Raw genomic sequence first — 17,589 nt, 5'->3', positions numbered from 1 at the left:
AAATAAACACAAGGAAATATTTTTGAAATGTTTTATTCAGAAGAATTTACTGCACTATACATATGGGTTACATCCCAAAAGTGAAAAAATTTAATCCAAAATCTGCACTGCATGAGTTTCTGGAAGTTGAAATATTGGGTGTATTGGTCATTAGTGGTAGTTTACCCATGTCAGCACATGCATTTCTACGCTTCTCCATACTCCCAGTTTCTGATTGAGGATTTCTGGACTCAGACATTCCCAATGAATTCATGGACTGAAATTTTGTGGCGTGTGCTGAGATGTGGATGGCCATGTCTGGTAATGTATACCAAGTGTCTGGACCAGAACACCTCCGTGTACTAAATTATGTCCATTGTCCAACACAAAACTGCAATTTCTGACATTGACACATGCTCCACACAACAGGAAATGTGTCCATTTTTGGATTTGTGTCCGCTCTGTAAAGGCTTGCTCTGACCCTTTCTAAACATAACCTACATCCTAACTCAACCATTATTGCTTATCGTTTTCATAAACTCAACCCTAGCCCTAAACCTAACCCTAATTATAACCCTTAACCCCATTTCTAACCCTTGTTCAACTTCAATATCTAATTTTTTAAAAGATGGATGAAATACCATTTAAATGTAACCACATAAATGAAAAAAAGGAAATGTGTTGGAAGTTGAGAAAAATGCACTTCACTTTTTAGATGTTGAAATCTGGTTCTGAGGACAAATGATCTATTCTACAGAGCAGGAAATCCGACAAGTCTGCAGCTGTTATCGCTATGAATCAATGAAGACATTGATAGAAGTGCCACGTTTTATGCAGCATTCCATTCTATTCACAAATTCCATTTTATTCAGCATCAAACATTTTCAGAGCTTTTCCGAAGATGTATGCAGCACTTTTACTTTATTCATCTCAACCATTCATGGTAGAAAAATATTTTCAGTGTATGAATATATCAGTGACCTTACTTTACAGACCCCTTTTAAACATCTATAGGTATGTACAGCATATAAAACCACTTCCTGTGTCCCTGTATGATGTACACATACTCTTCATAGAACTAGTCTACTAAAGTGCTGTTACCGTGGCAAAGCAATTCTGAGTCTCCACTGGATGAGGATCAAATGACAGGCACCAAAGAAAGTGTTCATGTCCCTCTTGACCCTTGACCTATGATTCTTGACTCTTGCTCCCACAGCATTAAAAAAGAGCAAACGTTCAAGCCACTCAAGTGCATCATGTAAACAGTCTCCATTTTGAGGGCCGAGACCTCTGTCTGTACTCTCTGTACCATCTCCACGCTGTGGAAAAAAAACAAAGGGCTGCTTGTCTCAGCCTGGACGCAGGAAAATTAGGGTGACCAGCAAAGTGCAGAGCATGTCCCCCAAGAGGCTGCTGCGAAGCTGTCCACAGCCACCCCTGAGCCGCAGGGGCTGGTCAGTGACCTCCGACCCCTGGCTGCTGGTGGAACACTGGACTAGGGGCATCTGGTAGGACGTGGCCCTCTTGTCTGGCCGGTCAGGACTGGAGCCATCGCTGGGCCTCTGCCCGTTGTACAGGAGGTAGCGTCCGTGGGCATCCTGCTCCATGCGGAAGAGTTCATACTCGGTGTGGGGCAGCCGGATACCCAGGGCCACACATCCCTGGGTGAGCGTGACGTCCTGCTCCACGCCTATCTGCCAGGACCCCTCCACCCCACACTCGTCCCCACTGAAGACATTCAGTAGGGAGGTGGTGGCCAAGTCCATGGGCCTCACACGCATGTGGCTTACTGGAGACACAGAGAGATCACATTACAAAGTTGTATGTAATGTCCATTAAACTACTTAAGAAAGTGGAAATAGCACATGGCAGAGTAAGACAAACTCGGGTAAAACAGAAGATGAACACAACGATACAATGTAAAACAACACAAAATACAACACAATGCGGTCTCATCATTGTCCTTCAAGCCACTTACACATCTCACATCAGTTGGTTGGAATGAAAACAGCAGAAGTCTTTGAATAATTTTTTTACTGTTTTTTTCTGGGCCTAAATATACTATTTGGTAGCTTCTGGAATGAGGAATGTAATGTGTGTGACTTCCATAAACTTACCAATCAAACTTTAATGCTCTGACTTCATTCTCTTGAATAATGGTACATTACAAAACATATGAATTAGAGCTCTCTTTAACTCTATACATTTAGTGTAGATGTGCGTGTTCATACCTTTGAAGACAAATTCAGTCCCGCCCATGACGTGGGTGGAGTGACGGCCATGGCTATAGCGCCCCCTGGCGTAGATGGTGAAGGTGGGGTGCTTGCAGACAGGGTCAGAGTAGTGGAAGTAGTGTCCTTCCCAGGTGTTGTTGGTGTCATGAAAGACAAAATGGCGGGTGAGGAAGAGCACCTCAGGACGGACCTCACAGCGCTGGCTGACCCACTGGCCGTGCAGGGCGACGGTCAGCTCTGCTCGGGGAGGGAGGATGGGCGGGTGGTGCTCGTCCGACCGGTAAATGATGCGGCAAGCGATGCAAGTCTGGTCATGGTTCTGAAAGCAAACCAGTCAAACAGTTTAACCCCTAACCTACAGAGCAGGATGCTAAACATCCATTATAAAACAGCAATGCTATGCCACCAGTGTGCTGATGATAGTATCCGTCTACGCTCCACCCTGGAGGGTGTGGCCATCTAATCACTGACTGTGGACTGTAATTAGTGATTCATGGGCGGGTCTAAGACTGATTTTTGCATGTTGATTAAACTAGCAGCTCAACTTTTACCACGTGCTGGAATACTCACAAACCGAAAACCCTTCAGTTCCTCCCGAATTTCCTCAGCCCGGGAGCTGCATAGCACCACCATTTTTTTCAGGGTAAACAGCCGGCAAACATTCTAGCTATCCTGTGTAATTTGAGGGCGCCTATGAAGCACCTATTTAGACATGCGTCATATGGTTATAGGCTCCAATAAGAAACAAATAAAATTACAGTGCTATGTAAATCCCCCCCTTTGCCTTTTAAAAAAAAAACCTGTGGTTTTTCCCTGCTGCCTCATTAGCTTCTCATTTAACTCTTTGATTAGTTGCTTTAAAAGCGTCTCAAAGGGTCTGATCCACTACATCCTTGCTGCACTCAGAAACTGCTTCCAGTGAGCTCTCTCAGTGTGATCAAGCAATTTCTGGGCAATGAAAGAGAGAAAAAAAAATGCAGACTATGGTCTAAGACCATAAACCCAAGGGTGACTCTTAAAGATTTTTGTCACTAGCCAGCCAGGCTAGTGGCCAAAAATTTCCACTAGCCCAGCTGAACTGTTACTAGCCCTGAGCGGCTGCGCGCTCCCCCCAGTGTCTGTGCTGCGACACTTCCCCTCCCCGACACCCTACCCCCTACCACATGTGAAAGTCTTCGAGTTTTTGTTGTAATGTTTGTAATGTTTGTAATGTTTTTATTATGTTGCTATGTGCTGAGGTTTTTCTTCGTTTCAATGAAACGAGTGCCCTCTCGTTTCATTGAAAGGACTGTTTTTTCTCCTCCTCCTTCCTCCTGTTCTCTCATTTTTCATCTAATACGTTGGCGCCGCAGATGGCTGCCTCGGTGTGTTGACCAAAGCAAATTCCTCGTATGTGTAAATGTACTTGGCAATAAATTCGATTCTGATTCTGATTCTGATTCTGATTAAATCCATACCATGTCTACTATTATGCACAGTACCTTATGGCATGCATGGTACATTCTTGTTCTAGTAGTAATATTTCCATAAATAATATTACTCATAGAACTATGAAATGTATTTCAAAATTCTAGGAGCATATGTGAGCAAAGCACTTGCACTGTACAACCCTCACAGTAAGACAGTCTGTGCATCGCCACTCCCCCTACCAGTGATCCAGCTATGCACCAATGTTCTAACTCTTGTTTCCATGTACTTTTTAGATGGAGATTTTGAAGATCGTGAAGAGCAGATGACAGTTCTGTGCGAGTCTTGCCTCTACATTCGCACTACAGAACAGTGTTGAATACCGATTGGCTCACTGAGGCCAAGCCCTTCAAATTGATTGGCTGACTGGGAAGCCCCTGGGGAAAGTGCCCTGGAAGAGCCTGCCTGAAGCATGTCATCTTGACACTGAAATTTAAGGTGAAACGACAGACACACATTGACATATAGAAGCATGAGAGGTCAATACATAATTTGGCGTGATTTTCTGTTTGTAGTTGATTATGCACTTTTTAATTGCCACAGGCTGAATGGGCTAGTGCTCTCTCTTTGGTACTCGCCTTTTGTCTAAGCCACTGGCCTTGGGCGAGTGGGTGTACTTATTCTCCAGCCCTGCATAAACCATTTCAGCTGGGCTGTCTGCAGAGTTGAAGCTTTCAGGGTGTAGTTTGACCATGATTCATATTCATGGTCCACAACTGTCAAAGGTAGATTTTTACAATCTTTGTAATCGACCCAGTGAATTACCTGTTTTGTTCTTCGTCAGAAAACCAAAAAGGTGTAATTTGTTTCCCACTGAAAGCAAAGCATCCGGTGATATATTTTCTTGGCTGTTGTGTGAATATTCATTACTTTTAGTCTCTCAATAATGCAGAGAAGGGAACAAAGTTCAGAAAGCATGTCCTTAAAGCCAGCTGTACAGATTGAATCCAGGTACAGCTCTTGCCCCATATAACAAGCATCATAGATTTTCTATGATAAGAAATTGATTTCCACATGCTGTGAGGTAGACCCCTTCACAGGGTTCCCCAGTGTAAAGAAACAGCAGGAGGGGAAGAGGCAGGTCACTCAAGCACAGCACACAACATGTGTGTAGAAGATGTGCAGCTTCTTCAGTCTCAGGAATTTCCCGCTCATTAAACGCAGCCTCCTGGCTGGCCTGGCCAAGCAGGGGACAGGTACGCAAGAGGTCACACTGACCTCTCTCTCCCGACCCCTCTACACTCACGCTACGCGCGCCAGCATTCCGAGGCTCTGGAATTCGCCGGCTATCGTTACAATCTGCATAGTTTGGTGAAAGACTGAACATTTGGAGGGTAACAGTTTCATGGATGTTACAGTTAGGTTCAATTTTAATTAATTCTACTATTCAATAACAATTGATGGTAGAATTAATTAAAATTAAACGGTTACTGTCATGTTGAAACATCTTGGGAATAATACCCGTGAAAAAGAACCAGTTTCATAGAGTTTGTGTTTGCTCATATTGTAAAGCACTACTACTGGAATTGAGTCTCAATCTGCAGGTGAGTTTGTGAAAATAAAGCAGAACTCACTTTCAATCTTTTGCACAAGAACGTTGGAAATCTTGCTCCACAAATTCAGCATACTATTTTTACTTAGATGTACATTTTATACATCCAAGTACATACATGTCAACAAGCCTCAAAATAATTATCTTCCATGAAGCAAAGTTGCAATGCAAATATCTCTTTCCCCCAAAATAAGAGTGGTGTTTCATAGTGCTTGAACATGGAATTTCAGATCTCCTAAAGTGGTGGCAGCTCAGCCGGCTTCAAAAAGTTTAAAAATGTGTTTTTTTTTACAGTGTACTGTACCTGCGGTGGACAGAAGTTCATCCATCTGGTCTGATCTGCCTGATGCTCATTTTAACCTTCTGATATGGTCTCAGGCATGCATGAAATCCCAAATGGAATTTGCTCCCCGGAATGATTCATATGCTGTACAATTCAAAAATTCTGAGAATACCACCTGTTGATCACTACCAGAGATAATTTTCCTGTTCCTGGCATGAAGAGCAGACAGAAATTCTAAGCATTTCTTCTATGATGCCAACAACATTTTAACATTAAAAAGTGGTTCACTGTCATAAATCACTGTGACTTTTGTTCACTCGTTTTGTAACCATCAATTTAAGATATATCTCCTATACAGATGTAAGAACTCAGAGTGCAGAACTCTATTACCTTGGCACTAATGTGCACCTGCACACATCCACACACGCTTGCACGCACAAGCGCACACATGCACACACACCCACACACACACACACACACACACACAGAGCTCCAAGGGCTTGCAGGTCTGACCTCAGCTCAGAGCCCCACATAGATGCCTCTTCTCAAATTCAAATACACATTATTGGCATGACCACACATCATTCCAGTGCTTACAACGTAAAGCTCCTGAAGTTCCCCCAGGGAGAAATAAAGTTAATCTAACAACAATGGCCGTGCAGTAATAGCAGCGAACCGGCTGTCTGACCTTGGCGTTCTGCAGGGCGGCCTGGTAGCTGGAGGGCCGGTAGTACATCCTCTGCGCAGGCTCTGTGTGGATGTCCCCCAGGAAGAGCTCCTCCACCAGGTGGTCCAGGTTGTGGTGCAGGTACTGCTTCTCCACGCGCAGCAGCTGCAGCTCGTGCATGGCGAAGTTGAGCCCGCGCGAGCAGTCGCAGCTGCCCTCCTCGCTCAGCAGGTCGTAGGCCACGCCCGGTGCCCAGGGCTCCGCCCCCCGGCAGGCGCGGCTGAGGCGTGGGGCGAGGTCCCTGGCCGCCGCCTCGCTGTGGCACGCCAGCTGGATCCGGTGGACCTGGTACTCGGCCTCCGTGCCCCCGCGCGTGATCCAGGAAGCCTGTCGTGGCTTCAGGCGGCCGCGGATCACCAGGGTGTAGGCGGGCGTGGTGCAGTGGTTGTCCCCGTAATAGAACTGGTGGGCCTTGAAGGTCTGGTTCTGGTAGAACCGGTACGACCTGGTGATGAATTCTGGGCCAGGCCTCACCTCACAGCTGTAAAATCAAAAAATCTCATCAAGCCATCCACTACAGTAATGCACCAGAGTAATGTTAAATGCACCAGAGTAATGCTACATTATTTAGAGCAATGTTAAATGTATTAGAGTAATGTTAAAAGTACCAAACTTATGTTAAATGTACTAGATTAATGTTAAAGCTGATGTCAAAACTCATTTTCATAACTCAGTGTTTCCATATTTAAAAAAAAAACTTAAGTTAACAAAATAACTCTCTCCTTTTATCTTGAGGCAAGCACCTCAAAAAGAGTACAGACAAGGAACTAAAAACAAGAGTGCACAACAAGGGCCGATCCACTTCAGGACTTCTGCTCTTATTTATTCAATTTGCTTAATCATATTTTGATCTGACATTTGTATAAGCACCAGGTACAGCCACAGAAAGTGTATCTTAAAGGTTTTAATGCGCTCAAGTGCAGGACTGAACTGGCATAGTTTATAGAGTTGTCAGAAAACTAACACTTTGGTAATAGGTTGGAACAAAAACCAGCACACAGACCAGCCCTCCAGGACCAGAACTGTGCACCCCTATAAGTTCTATAAGTTCAGATTTCTTTCAATTCAATCAGATGGTTAATCATTAACACGCTGTCTCACCTGGTGGACACCCAGTGACCCACAATGTTAGGGGGCATCTGCACGGAGATCCGTGCCCCATTGTGGAGATGTTTCAGCATGTGGGAGCACTGGTTGTCCTTGGGCTGCCGTCCAAAGTTCTTCTCCAAGGACAAGGGGTTGGTCCTGCTCTCGAAATAGAGCAGCGTGGAGCCTTCACTCCAACCTGGCAGAGAACAGGCCAGTCTCAGTCAGAGCCACACTGTGTCTTTGGAATTACAGTCCAGCAGAGGGCAAAGGAGGATTGACTCATTTACCAATGGTGCTCAACTCCATTCCCAGAGGATCATTGTGCCAGTGCTTGTTTTGCATCAGAGTACTCTGATGCAAAAGTTAATTTGACCTTATAGATTAAACTCTTGTCATCACTCTAGATAAGCTGGTGAGATATTTAGGTAACTTTCTGTACTTCTGTCAAGGACTGGAGTTATGCAGGCCGCTTACACTGTTTCACTGTGATATGCAGACAGAGCTACAGCCAGAGTATAAAAGACTAACCTGATTAACCCAAAACAAATATCAATCAAGCATTGTCATTCATCAAAGAAACCCTATGATTTATCAAAGCAGTCACACATTATACTAAGCAAGACTTTAATAAATTGAGTTGCAGTCAGTCTCTATCCTAGTTCTTGAAACATCTGAAATTATTATTATTAAATAATATTTCAGCATCAATATTTACAGATTCAGGGTTTCAGTACCAAGATGCACCTTGCAGTTTAAAATGAGAAATCTCCCAGAATTCAGAAGTCTTATGTGAAACCTTAGATGAAGGGACATCTAGCATTTTCCTTTCCGTAACACAAGCCGATATATTTCATGATTATAAGTCCGATTTCTCACCGGCTTTTTTCATATTTATACCTTCTCTCCGTGGAATGCCCTCAAGCTTGTTGTGACTGGTTTGTGACTGATTTGGTTGCAACAGTCCCATACTTCCAGGTGTTCTGATGCAGTTTCATTTGTGTGAAAGGTCTGATTAGGAATACTGTTACAGTCACACAGTCTGCTGCAACCAAGGTTTCCCTGTTCCAACAAAGTGAATGCTAATAATCATTCACCTGCCTGATTTTCTCGTCAAATGTAACCCGAATAAAGCTGGAGGGTTTGAGGTGGCACCAGTGTTGGTAGAGGGCACTGCTATATTAAAGGGACACTTTTGCCTCTGAAAGCAGCAGAGCAATTTCACCCGCCTGGAAACCTCTGGAAGGCTGCCAGTGCCTGCATTTTCATGTTTGAGCTCCTGAAAAGGAGCAACACGAGCCCTTTAAAAGGTGCGTTGTGTAAACAACACTCTTAACCCAAATGGTCACCCCTACACAAAGGGCAACAGTTTTGAGAGGGAGGCAGATCTCATTCCGTCACTGTTTCTGTCAAAAGTAGAACGCCATTTTTAGAATTTACACAATACACATAAATGAAAACACAAGTGCCTTACAGAATCGAGTGCCAGAGCTATGTGGTTGTTTCTGAATGACAGCCAATTCTCAGGACTACAGAACAATTCATGTGTTCTGTGCTCTCATATAAAGGCCTTCTGTTAATTCTGCAGTCAACTTTATGAAATATCAAGTTCATTAATACAGGCTACTCAATGCTATAGTTTTTTTTAAATGTTAGAAGCACCCATATCTATTAAGACCCTTGTTTGAGCAGAGGTCTGAATGCATCAGCACCCTGGTCATTTCACCAGAAATATGAATACACTACATTTCTATTTTACAGGCAGATCTAGATCATAGCACCAGAATGCCTCTTCTGGACAATTTCTATTCCTGCCACAAACTATATACCTCAAGTCTGCCAATTCCAAATGCTGAATGCTTCAACCCAACACAAATTTATTATCATAATGATGAATACTATAATTATGATTATGGTGCCTTATTGTGAATAACCATCTGCATCTTCAACTGGATTTGAATGCCTTGATTAAGAGATGACTGGATATTCCTTTGCTCAGTCCATTTGCATTGCAGATGCCCTTGTCCTGGGCAGTGTCTGATTTCACTGTACATGGATTCAGAAACCCATTTAACCCATTCATACAGTACCAAAAATATTGGAAACTTTTCCTTGGTGATGAGGTAGTTCTGGGCCCCCCCAAAAAACTCAAACTTCATCTCATTTAAAACAGAGCAAACCAAGGTCTGACCACATGATTCCCCGATCTGATCCAAGTCGAAACACTGCACATCCTTTGTAGTGCTCCCCTTGGCAAGTTATCTTGCCATGCATTCCTGCTTACATGAGTATCTCAAATACCTTATGTATGCCCAGGCCAGATAATTTATTTATTATGCCAGTAATTTATCTAAACACAATAACAGAACATAGGCCATTGTTTCAAACAGAAATTGTTATCAGCAGGATATTTTCTTTAAAAAAAATGGAGCAATGGTTACAATAATTAAAGAAGACATTATCAAATCGCATGCCCCCAAATGTAAAAACATCAGCACAAAGCCCTTTTTCTTTTGAACTGTGTCAAGGACAGAACAGCTTGCCCCTAACAGCACGTGTCTGTTTTTAAATTACAACTGCGGTTCACTTAAAAAGTTTCACTGAGGTTCTCCGCCCACCCCAGATTTACTGTGCTCAGTAATCCACACTGACATTCATGTTTTATTGCCGTTAGGAAAGGCTGCAATAACGTATGAGTTAATTGAATGTTATATTCACTTAAACCCACTTAAGAATGAGTGCATTTTAAAATATCTAGTTTCTTCCCAGCGTCTGAGTTTATCTGAAGTTCCAGCCAAAAGCTGGCCTCCAGTGGCATTCCAAACAGATTAAATAGGTCAAATTTAGTCCAGTAGCCCAATCTGGTTTCCCTCATGCTTTTGTTTCTTCCTATCAGTACTGTGACATCATTAATGCTTTTTAATGAAGCATTTAGATAAGTTATGCATATTTAAATGATCGCATGTTTAGCTAGGCCATATAGAAAGCTGAAAAAAAAACCATACTGTAAATAAGTGCCGGTGGTTAATTTAAATAACGTGTTAAACGACTAGCAGTTATTGAAAGTGATCAATGGATATGCATAGCTGTAGGCCTAAAAACATGGCATGTTTCATTGCCTAGAGGCCACTGTCCTAGTTAAAAACTTGAAAAAAAAATCAACTCATTTGTTGAATTTGAAGCATTATTTAAACCATTTGCAGCAAGGATTGACCAAATGGTTAAAACATGGTGTGTTAATGTAGGTTTCAATGTCTTTATTCTATTATATTGATTAATCGCATAAATATTCCAGTATAAGCAACTATTATTTCATTTTGGCGTGGTGTCTCATCTCTCAAGCTCCAGTTATTGCAACAGCTATTCACATTTAATTTGATACTGTGTTGTATATGTAGGGACACCAGTTTGGTTCCACCATGCGACCTGCAGGGATTTACATTTGTATTTCAATGGTTATCCTCCAGGGGTCCCCATAGGCACTCCAACAGCACAGTTAAGTCACCAATTGTACAACTGAGTTTCTAATTTTGACATTTATAAAAACAATTAGTTGACATAACATGGGGAGAGTCAGGAAGGAAAGTGAACATGGATGGTAGTTTAAATACTGTGAAAAGCATGTCTTTAAGCCATTGGTCCTCACTCCTGGTCCTGGAGAGCCTCAGACCCTGGCTTTCGTTGTTACTCAGAACTTGCAATTGATCAATTGAAAGCGGTTGATCAACTTACATCATTGAGGTGGTGCAAATGGGATCATTTTTTGAGAAGGGGCTATGGTGACCCCTAGCTGGTGGAGGACTGAAATATAATGTGAGAAAACAAAGGAGGCCAATTTGTGGCCCTATGTGTATGGTAAAACAAATTCTAGCATACAGCACCGGAGGACAGAAAGAGCCTAATATGACTGTACTTGTCTTTATTGCTGTCATTTAAACAAATAGTATACCACGAAAACATGTTGCTGTACTGAAATGAAAGAGAACGAGAGAGAGAGACCAGCAGTATTGTTATGTGCTAAATGAGCTGTACTACTACATTTTACTTTTTATAAATAAATGCAGAGCTGAGTTAAGCGGACAGAACATATTAACTGCGCGCAAGTCAAACATGCTCCTGTGGCTCGGGAAAAAATGACACCCCATTTCAAAGCATTGTTACTCACCTAGAATCAAAAGCAACAGCACTACTGAGTTGTGCATTGTTCTGAGAAAAAACATTCAGTTATTTTCGTTCGTAATTTTCTGCTGCAGTAAATCGTGAAGTGGTTCTTGCGAATGTAATCCTACGTCAGTGTGCGAATAGCGGCGCTTCAATACCACAAAAAGTCCCGGATGAAAAAGTTCAGAAACTACCGACAGTAAGACAATTTGCTCAGCATCCGTTTTTTTCTGAGTAAGGTTATCCTTTATCCGGACCGAGTATTCCTGCAGCTGGACTGTCAGTTGAGCAAGCGACGCAGCAGAAGACCCGAAGTTCAAGTGAGCACCATGCTCGTTTCCTGAATGAACATATTTTGCTTCCACTTTCCAGATACCAAACCAGATAATTATTTTCAGTAAAATGACCGTACTCCTGCAGTGCACATTTTCCTGCAAGAGTGACCGGTGTGTCGATATTAGATTACATTGCTTAACAAAGCTACTCCCTTCTGTGCGTCCTCTGTCCCCCGCCCCTGAACCGCAAGGAGGAGCAAAGAGACTCGGGGTGTGGACAAGCGGCACTACATCAACCGGTGGGATTTTTTTCGTTTTTGAAATCTGAATTTAAACCCCTCAAAGGGGGTTATACACCAAAAGAAAATGAAGCCTTAGTACTTGAACCTCAAATAGTAGGTGTTGTTTGCAGCATTTAAATGCTCTAAAGTAGGTCTGTGTCTGACTGCTGTGTTTGAATTGCATAAATACTTCAGTGATTCTTAATTTAAACCTTCAATGTAATATATTTTGGTCAAAAAATACCATGCAACAGGCAATGTAACATATAATCACTTTATTGTAGACTTGTCCATTGTAATATGAAATCTATAGAAGCAGGTGGATGTGAAAAATACCTAGTTTACAACATTGAAGTTAAGTTACCAACATGCAATTACACACCATAGTGGAATCATATTTTGCTGGTGTATATTGTTCTTGGTTGAATGCTGATGTGTTGCTACATGTTGCTTCACATTGTTTTAAGTTCACGCCCAATGCATAAATGAGCATCCATTCAGAACATCCACTCTAATGTATACAAGTTTATATCGTTTACATTTAATGTTTAATGTTTACATTTAAAGTGCCCAGTTTTAAATGTGAACAACACCAGTAGGGCTCTACACAAACATTTTTTCTAAGGAGTGCATGTGCTGATAAGTTGAAAAACTTAGGAGCACATTAATGCATCCCAGTCAGTAGATGTGCTCCTAAAAAAGTTTTCCAGTTAGCAATCATCAATGTTCAGGAGCAATTGTTCCTAAAATTGGGGCACTGTAGAGCCCAGGTCAGTTTCTATTGAGCTTGTCATACTGTTTTTCTACACACAGCTGAGTCAGCTCTAGCCCTTCCAATGGAGATATAGAGGTATATAGTCACTGTGCTTATCTGAAGGGCCACCACCACTAGACCTGAGAGTGGTCACCAAATCCCATCACTGAGCTTTGTCCTGTTGCACTTAAACAGAATGGGTATGTCAGGACCACTTCTGATAAGACCCCCACTCCAAAGTGGGAAGAGTCTAAAACAGCACATTCAGCAGTTTGTTTTTTCATCTGATAACCTGCTAACGCATGTGTATATGAAGTGTAAATCAACATTTTCTTTTTAGCTTAACACTATCAAAGATGTGTTCCTGAATAGTCTATATATTCCCCTTGTTCGTATTTCTCATGTACACTTTTTTATGCCTGGGTGGCTTTTTAAGTGATTCTGGAAAAGACCTGGCTTTCAACACTTAAATTGACAAAGCCGCTGTCACTTATCAGACAGCATAGATTCCAAAGGAAAACTGAAGGAAAGTACACTCTCTGTAATAACAGCTGAGTCAGAGCAGACACAGCACAGTGAAAGCAGTCTTCCAGCCATTATGTAGACAAACTAGACACAGTAGCACTTGTGTTTTTCTGTCTTTTCCCCATTTTGAAAAGACATGAAAGACGGTTTGGGTAGATTCTTTTTGCAAGGATTAAGGGGAGCTGATGAGCATGAAGCTGAGTAGAGGCAAACAAGAACACCCACAAATAAGAAATAAAAACCAGAACGACTGAATTGCTCTCTAGAGGGTTTGTGCAGTCAGGCTCTGAACCACAGCATACTTCAGGGATTTGGGTCTAGCATTAGACAGCCTCCAACTTTAATGCTCATGGCCTGCACTGCCAAAGAAGTTGTCAGTCACATGCGATTGGTATTCATCTTCTGCCAGATCCTGCCCCTTTTTAAAGCGACATTGAAATTATATTCACCCCTCTGCCAGATACTGAACCTTCCCGGAACCATATTAACACATTTTTTTTGGTACTGATGATATATAGCATTTGTTTGGTACTGATGATATACAGCATTTATTTGGTACTGATGATATATAGGGTTTCCTTGATACTGGTGGTATACAGCATTTATTTGGTCCTGATGATATACAGCGTTTCTTTGGTACTTATGATGCATGAGTTATCACTCCTGGAACACCATGTGAAGTGACTTGCTGTCCAAATATTGTCCTCAGCATTTAAGAGTCAGAATCAAAGCAGCAGATGCTACAGCCCTGCCTAACCAGAACTGCAAATCACTGCTCCAAACATTCATGTGAAAAATACATTTTGAGGCCAAATACTTATTTTTGTCCAAGGAAAGGCGCTTGGTGCTCTCTAAATCAGTGAAAGCTGCAGTCGTGGGTGTGATTCATAAGTGTATTTTCCAGCCATGTGCACTTGTACACCTCCACTCTGCTTTTTGCAGGCAGGTCTAAATATAGGGCACGTTAGTCCATTCTGATGAATCCAAGCAGGGCCATGGTGTCCCCTGTTAGTTCACACGAAGAGGAGCAGCCAGTGTTCTGAAGGCCACCTTCAGGTTTCACCACTGAAACATGCCCCTTGTGTGGAAAATGTCACCATGGTGCATCTCTCAATCCCACGCAAATAGGAAAACAGGGTTTCCCAGCATGAACTGGTACAAGTATGTTTCTATTAAGTAAAGGCCCATTGCCTTCAGTAAAATTAAGCTTTGTTTTTTACTGATCTCCCCACCCCATTCTCCCCAGTATGGAATACCCAATTGAAAAAAGGCACATTCTTGCAGAAACCGCCACAGCTGATGCAGGAGAGACCAGCATGCTCTCTCCTCTGAAGTACATGATGTCACCAGCTGCTTCTTTTCACACTGTGGCCTGCAAGCCAAGCTGCTCAGACCTGAATCAGAGGAAGACTCTTCATGTGCAGCTTTAGCGAGCAGACTATGGCCATCCACTTGATCAGTGGGGTCACTAAAAAGTGATGAGCTGCAGATGCATAGCAGATATGGTGAGAGCAGTGTACTATAATGGTTAGGGAACTGGATCTGTGGCTCAAAGGTTGTAGGTCTGATTCAACCTGGGATGCTACTATTGTACCTTGGGCAAGTTACCTAACTTCAATTGGATCTGTAAATATCCAGCTGTACAAATTAATTGCCTGTACAAAATGTAATCTGTGTGAGTCTCTCTGGTTAAGAGTGTCTTCTAATATCAAAATGCACAGATTCTTACCTTTTCCACTCTGGTCCATGGCTGTCTAAAAGCTATTTTTGGCAGCAACATCTAGCTAGAGATACACTTAACCTAAAGACTACAATTGTGGAAACTCAAGTGACTAAACCAGAAACCAAAGCATCCTGAGTCCCTATAAAATGTACACTAGAGTTCTACAGAACATATTACCACAGATAGACTTTGGTTTGGGCTGTAAGGCTAAACCTGCCAACCAACTCATAAATTGTATTAATCCTAGGACAAAGACCTTTTTAATTTACAAAGACCTCAAAACCAGTTCCTTGAAGTGACTGGATAGTTCATAAACTCTGAAGTACGGGAATAACTTGGTTTTGGTTTTGGCCTTGGTTTTGCTAAAGTTCTCTTTACGTAATTTCCATCTTGTTCTGCCTCATTTCTGTTCTGTTTTTGTGCCTGACCATTTTGGGTTGGTTCTTTAACTGAATTAACTAGCATTACAAGAACACTGCTCTTTCAGTTTTATAGCAGTGTATCCCACAAATGAAAATTATAATGAATGCTGGAATATTCTATATTTTTTACACAATGGTAATGTAAAACACATTCGCTGTGGTCAGTACAAACTCCCAGGTCCACATCCTACTTCTGCCCAAAGTCTGTGCTGCCAGGTGAATTTAATGACCTCCTGAAAAAGAGCAAGAGAGAGAGAGAGAATGTGAGTGAGAGAATAAGAGAATATACTGTAAGAGAGAGTGAGATAGAAAGAGTGAGAGAGAGAGAAAGAGAGCATTCGTGCAAGACAGAGAGACCTTTAGGGTTGTGTTGCCCTCTGGGGCAGGTATTGATCTTTTGGCTTTGAGTTTGTTCTCTGATCTCATGAACCCCAGAATGTGCACGGGGTTCAGAGCCTGAACCTCTGAGCAGTTGCTGAGTGGGTGAAGGAGGGATAGTTCTTTAGTCCTCTTCAAAAGCATTTCTCACAATGACTAGTCTGTACTATGTGTGTTCAAAGTGGTACTGCACATCTCTTGGGCATGTGCAGTAGATTTGAGTTGGGATGGATGGATGTCATGACTGCTGTAGTGACACAATACCGTTGCACTGCTTGTCTGTTATATCCCTCTTTCAGAAACTGTCAAGGCAGTAAACTGATGATAAAAAAATGTGTCAGTCATATTTGCAGAAAAGATGAGATGATGTCACAAATGAGTTCTGGCTAAAGTAGACAAACCTCCATCGGTATTACAAACACAAATAAACCAACTAATCAAAGGATCCATCACAATTTTCATAGTACATCTTTACACACAAGTGCTGATTTTAGGGGAAAATGCACATAGGATACAGTTACAGTGTAAATATTATGGAATGACAAGACCAAAATCAAGCTGAACAAGCAAAACTAGTTGAAAGCCAAGACCATGCAAAATGTATGTTAAATACATATTTATTTAGGGAAAACATTTTTGTTTTACCTCAAACTTATTATTTTGCATTTGTATTATTGTATTTATGTAATTTACCTTGTTTTCCAATAATTTTAAATTGGTTATCTGATGTTTTCAAAGGTACCAATGGCTTCAATTAGGGTTTAGGGCACAAACTAGTGTTCAGCTAGGGTTAGGGTTAGGAAAACGGTAAGTCTGAGGGCTGAGGCAAGTTTACGGTTGTGTTCAGCAGCTTGAAGAAAGGTTAGGACAGGGGTTTGTTATTGATTTTGAATGAACCAAAAAATGTCTGTGGTAGCACGTGTACCTATGACGATGCAAAATGTGTATTGAATGCAAATTTTTTTTAGATAAAACATTTTTGTGTTTTAAATGACCTCAAACATATTATTTTGCATTTGTATTATAGTTTTCATGATGTTTAACTTGCTATCCATCTATTTTTAATTGGTTTTCTGATGTTTTCTATGGTACCAATGCCTTCAATTAGGGTTTAGGGCTCAAACTAGTGTTCAGCTAGGGTTAGGGTTAGGGTTAGGGTTAGGAGAACGGTAAGTCTGAGGGTTGAGGCAAGTTTACGGTTGTGTTCAGCAGCTTGAAGAAAGGTTAGGACATGGGTTTGTTAATGATTTTGAATGAACCAAAAAATTTCTCTGGTGGCATGTGTACCTATGACCATACCATATGTATAATAAATGCATATTTTTTTAGGGAAAACATTTTTGTTTTACCTCAAACTTATTATTTTTCATTTGTATTATTGTATTTATGTAATTTACCTTGTTTTCCATTATTTTTAAATTGCTTATCTGATGTTTTCAAAGGTACCAATGGCTTCAAATAGGGTTAAGGGCTCAAACTCGTGTTCAGCTAGGGTTAGGGTTAGGGTTAGGGTTAGGAAAACGGTAAGTCTGAGGGTTGAGGCAAGTTTACGGTTGTGTTCAGCAGCTTGAAGAAAGGTTAGGACATGGGTTTGTTAATGATTTTGAATGAACCAAAAAATTTCTCTGGTAGCATGTGTACCTATGACCATACAAAATGCTAAATAAATGCATATTTATTCAGGGATAACATTTTTTTTTTTACCTCAAACTTATTATTTTGCTTTTGCATTATTGTATTCA

The 17,589-nt window shown here is 41.6% G+C and overlaps 1 protein-coding gene across 1 annotated transcript; it reads right to left on the bottom strand.

Annotated features, from left to right (window-relative positions):
• Window positions 1-17: 17 nt before the first annotated feature.
• LOC135260971 (protein APCDD1-like) lies at window positions 18-12,020 on the bottom strand. The gene is made up of 5 exons (XM_064346746.1): window positions 11,494-12,020; window positions 7,344-7,527; window positions 6,204-6,723; window positions 2,211-2,532; window positions 18-1,768 (listed from the first exon to the last, which is right to left on the bottom strand). The coding sequence occupies exons 1-5, from the start codon at window positions 11,546-11,548 to the stop codon at window positions 1,329-1,331; spliced, it is 1,521 nt and encodes a 506-aa protein (XP_064202816.1). The 5' UTR covers window positions 11,549-12,020; the 3' UTR covers window positions 18-1,328.
• Between the last annotated feature and the right edge of the window lie 5,569 nt (window positions 12,021-17,589).

Source organism: Anguilla rostrata, chromosome 8 (assembly GCF_018555375.3).
Source record: "Anguilla rostrata isolate EN2019 chromosome 8, ASM1855537v3, whole genome shotgun sequence".
NCBI lineage: Eukaryota > Metazoa > Chordata > Actinopteri > Anguilliformes > Anguillidae > Anguilla > Anguilla rostrata.
The sequence above is the reverse complement of the archived record's forward strand: the minus strand, read 5'-3'. Positions and strand labels throughout refer to the sequence as shown.

What these genes read in the sequence shown, in the direction of transcription:
- LOC135260971 (XM_064346746.1), bottom strand. Translation starts at nt 11,548, where the DNA reads ATGTTTTTTCTCAGAACAATGCACAACTCAGTAGTGCTGTTGCTTTTG. An exon ending in GCTGTTGCTTTTGATTCTAG is followed by an intron (nt 7,528 to 11,493) that starts GTGAGTAACAAT and finishes GTTCTCTGCCAG; the next exon opens with GTTGGAGTGAAGGCTCCACG. An exon ending in CCGCCCTGCAGAACGCCAAG is followed by an intron (nt 2,533 to 6,203) that starts GTCAGACAGCCG and finishes GTTTGCTTTCAG; the next exon opens with AACCATGACCAGACTTGCAT.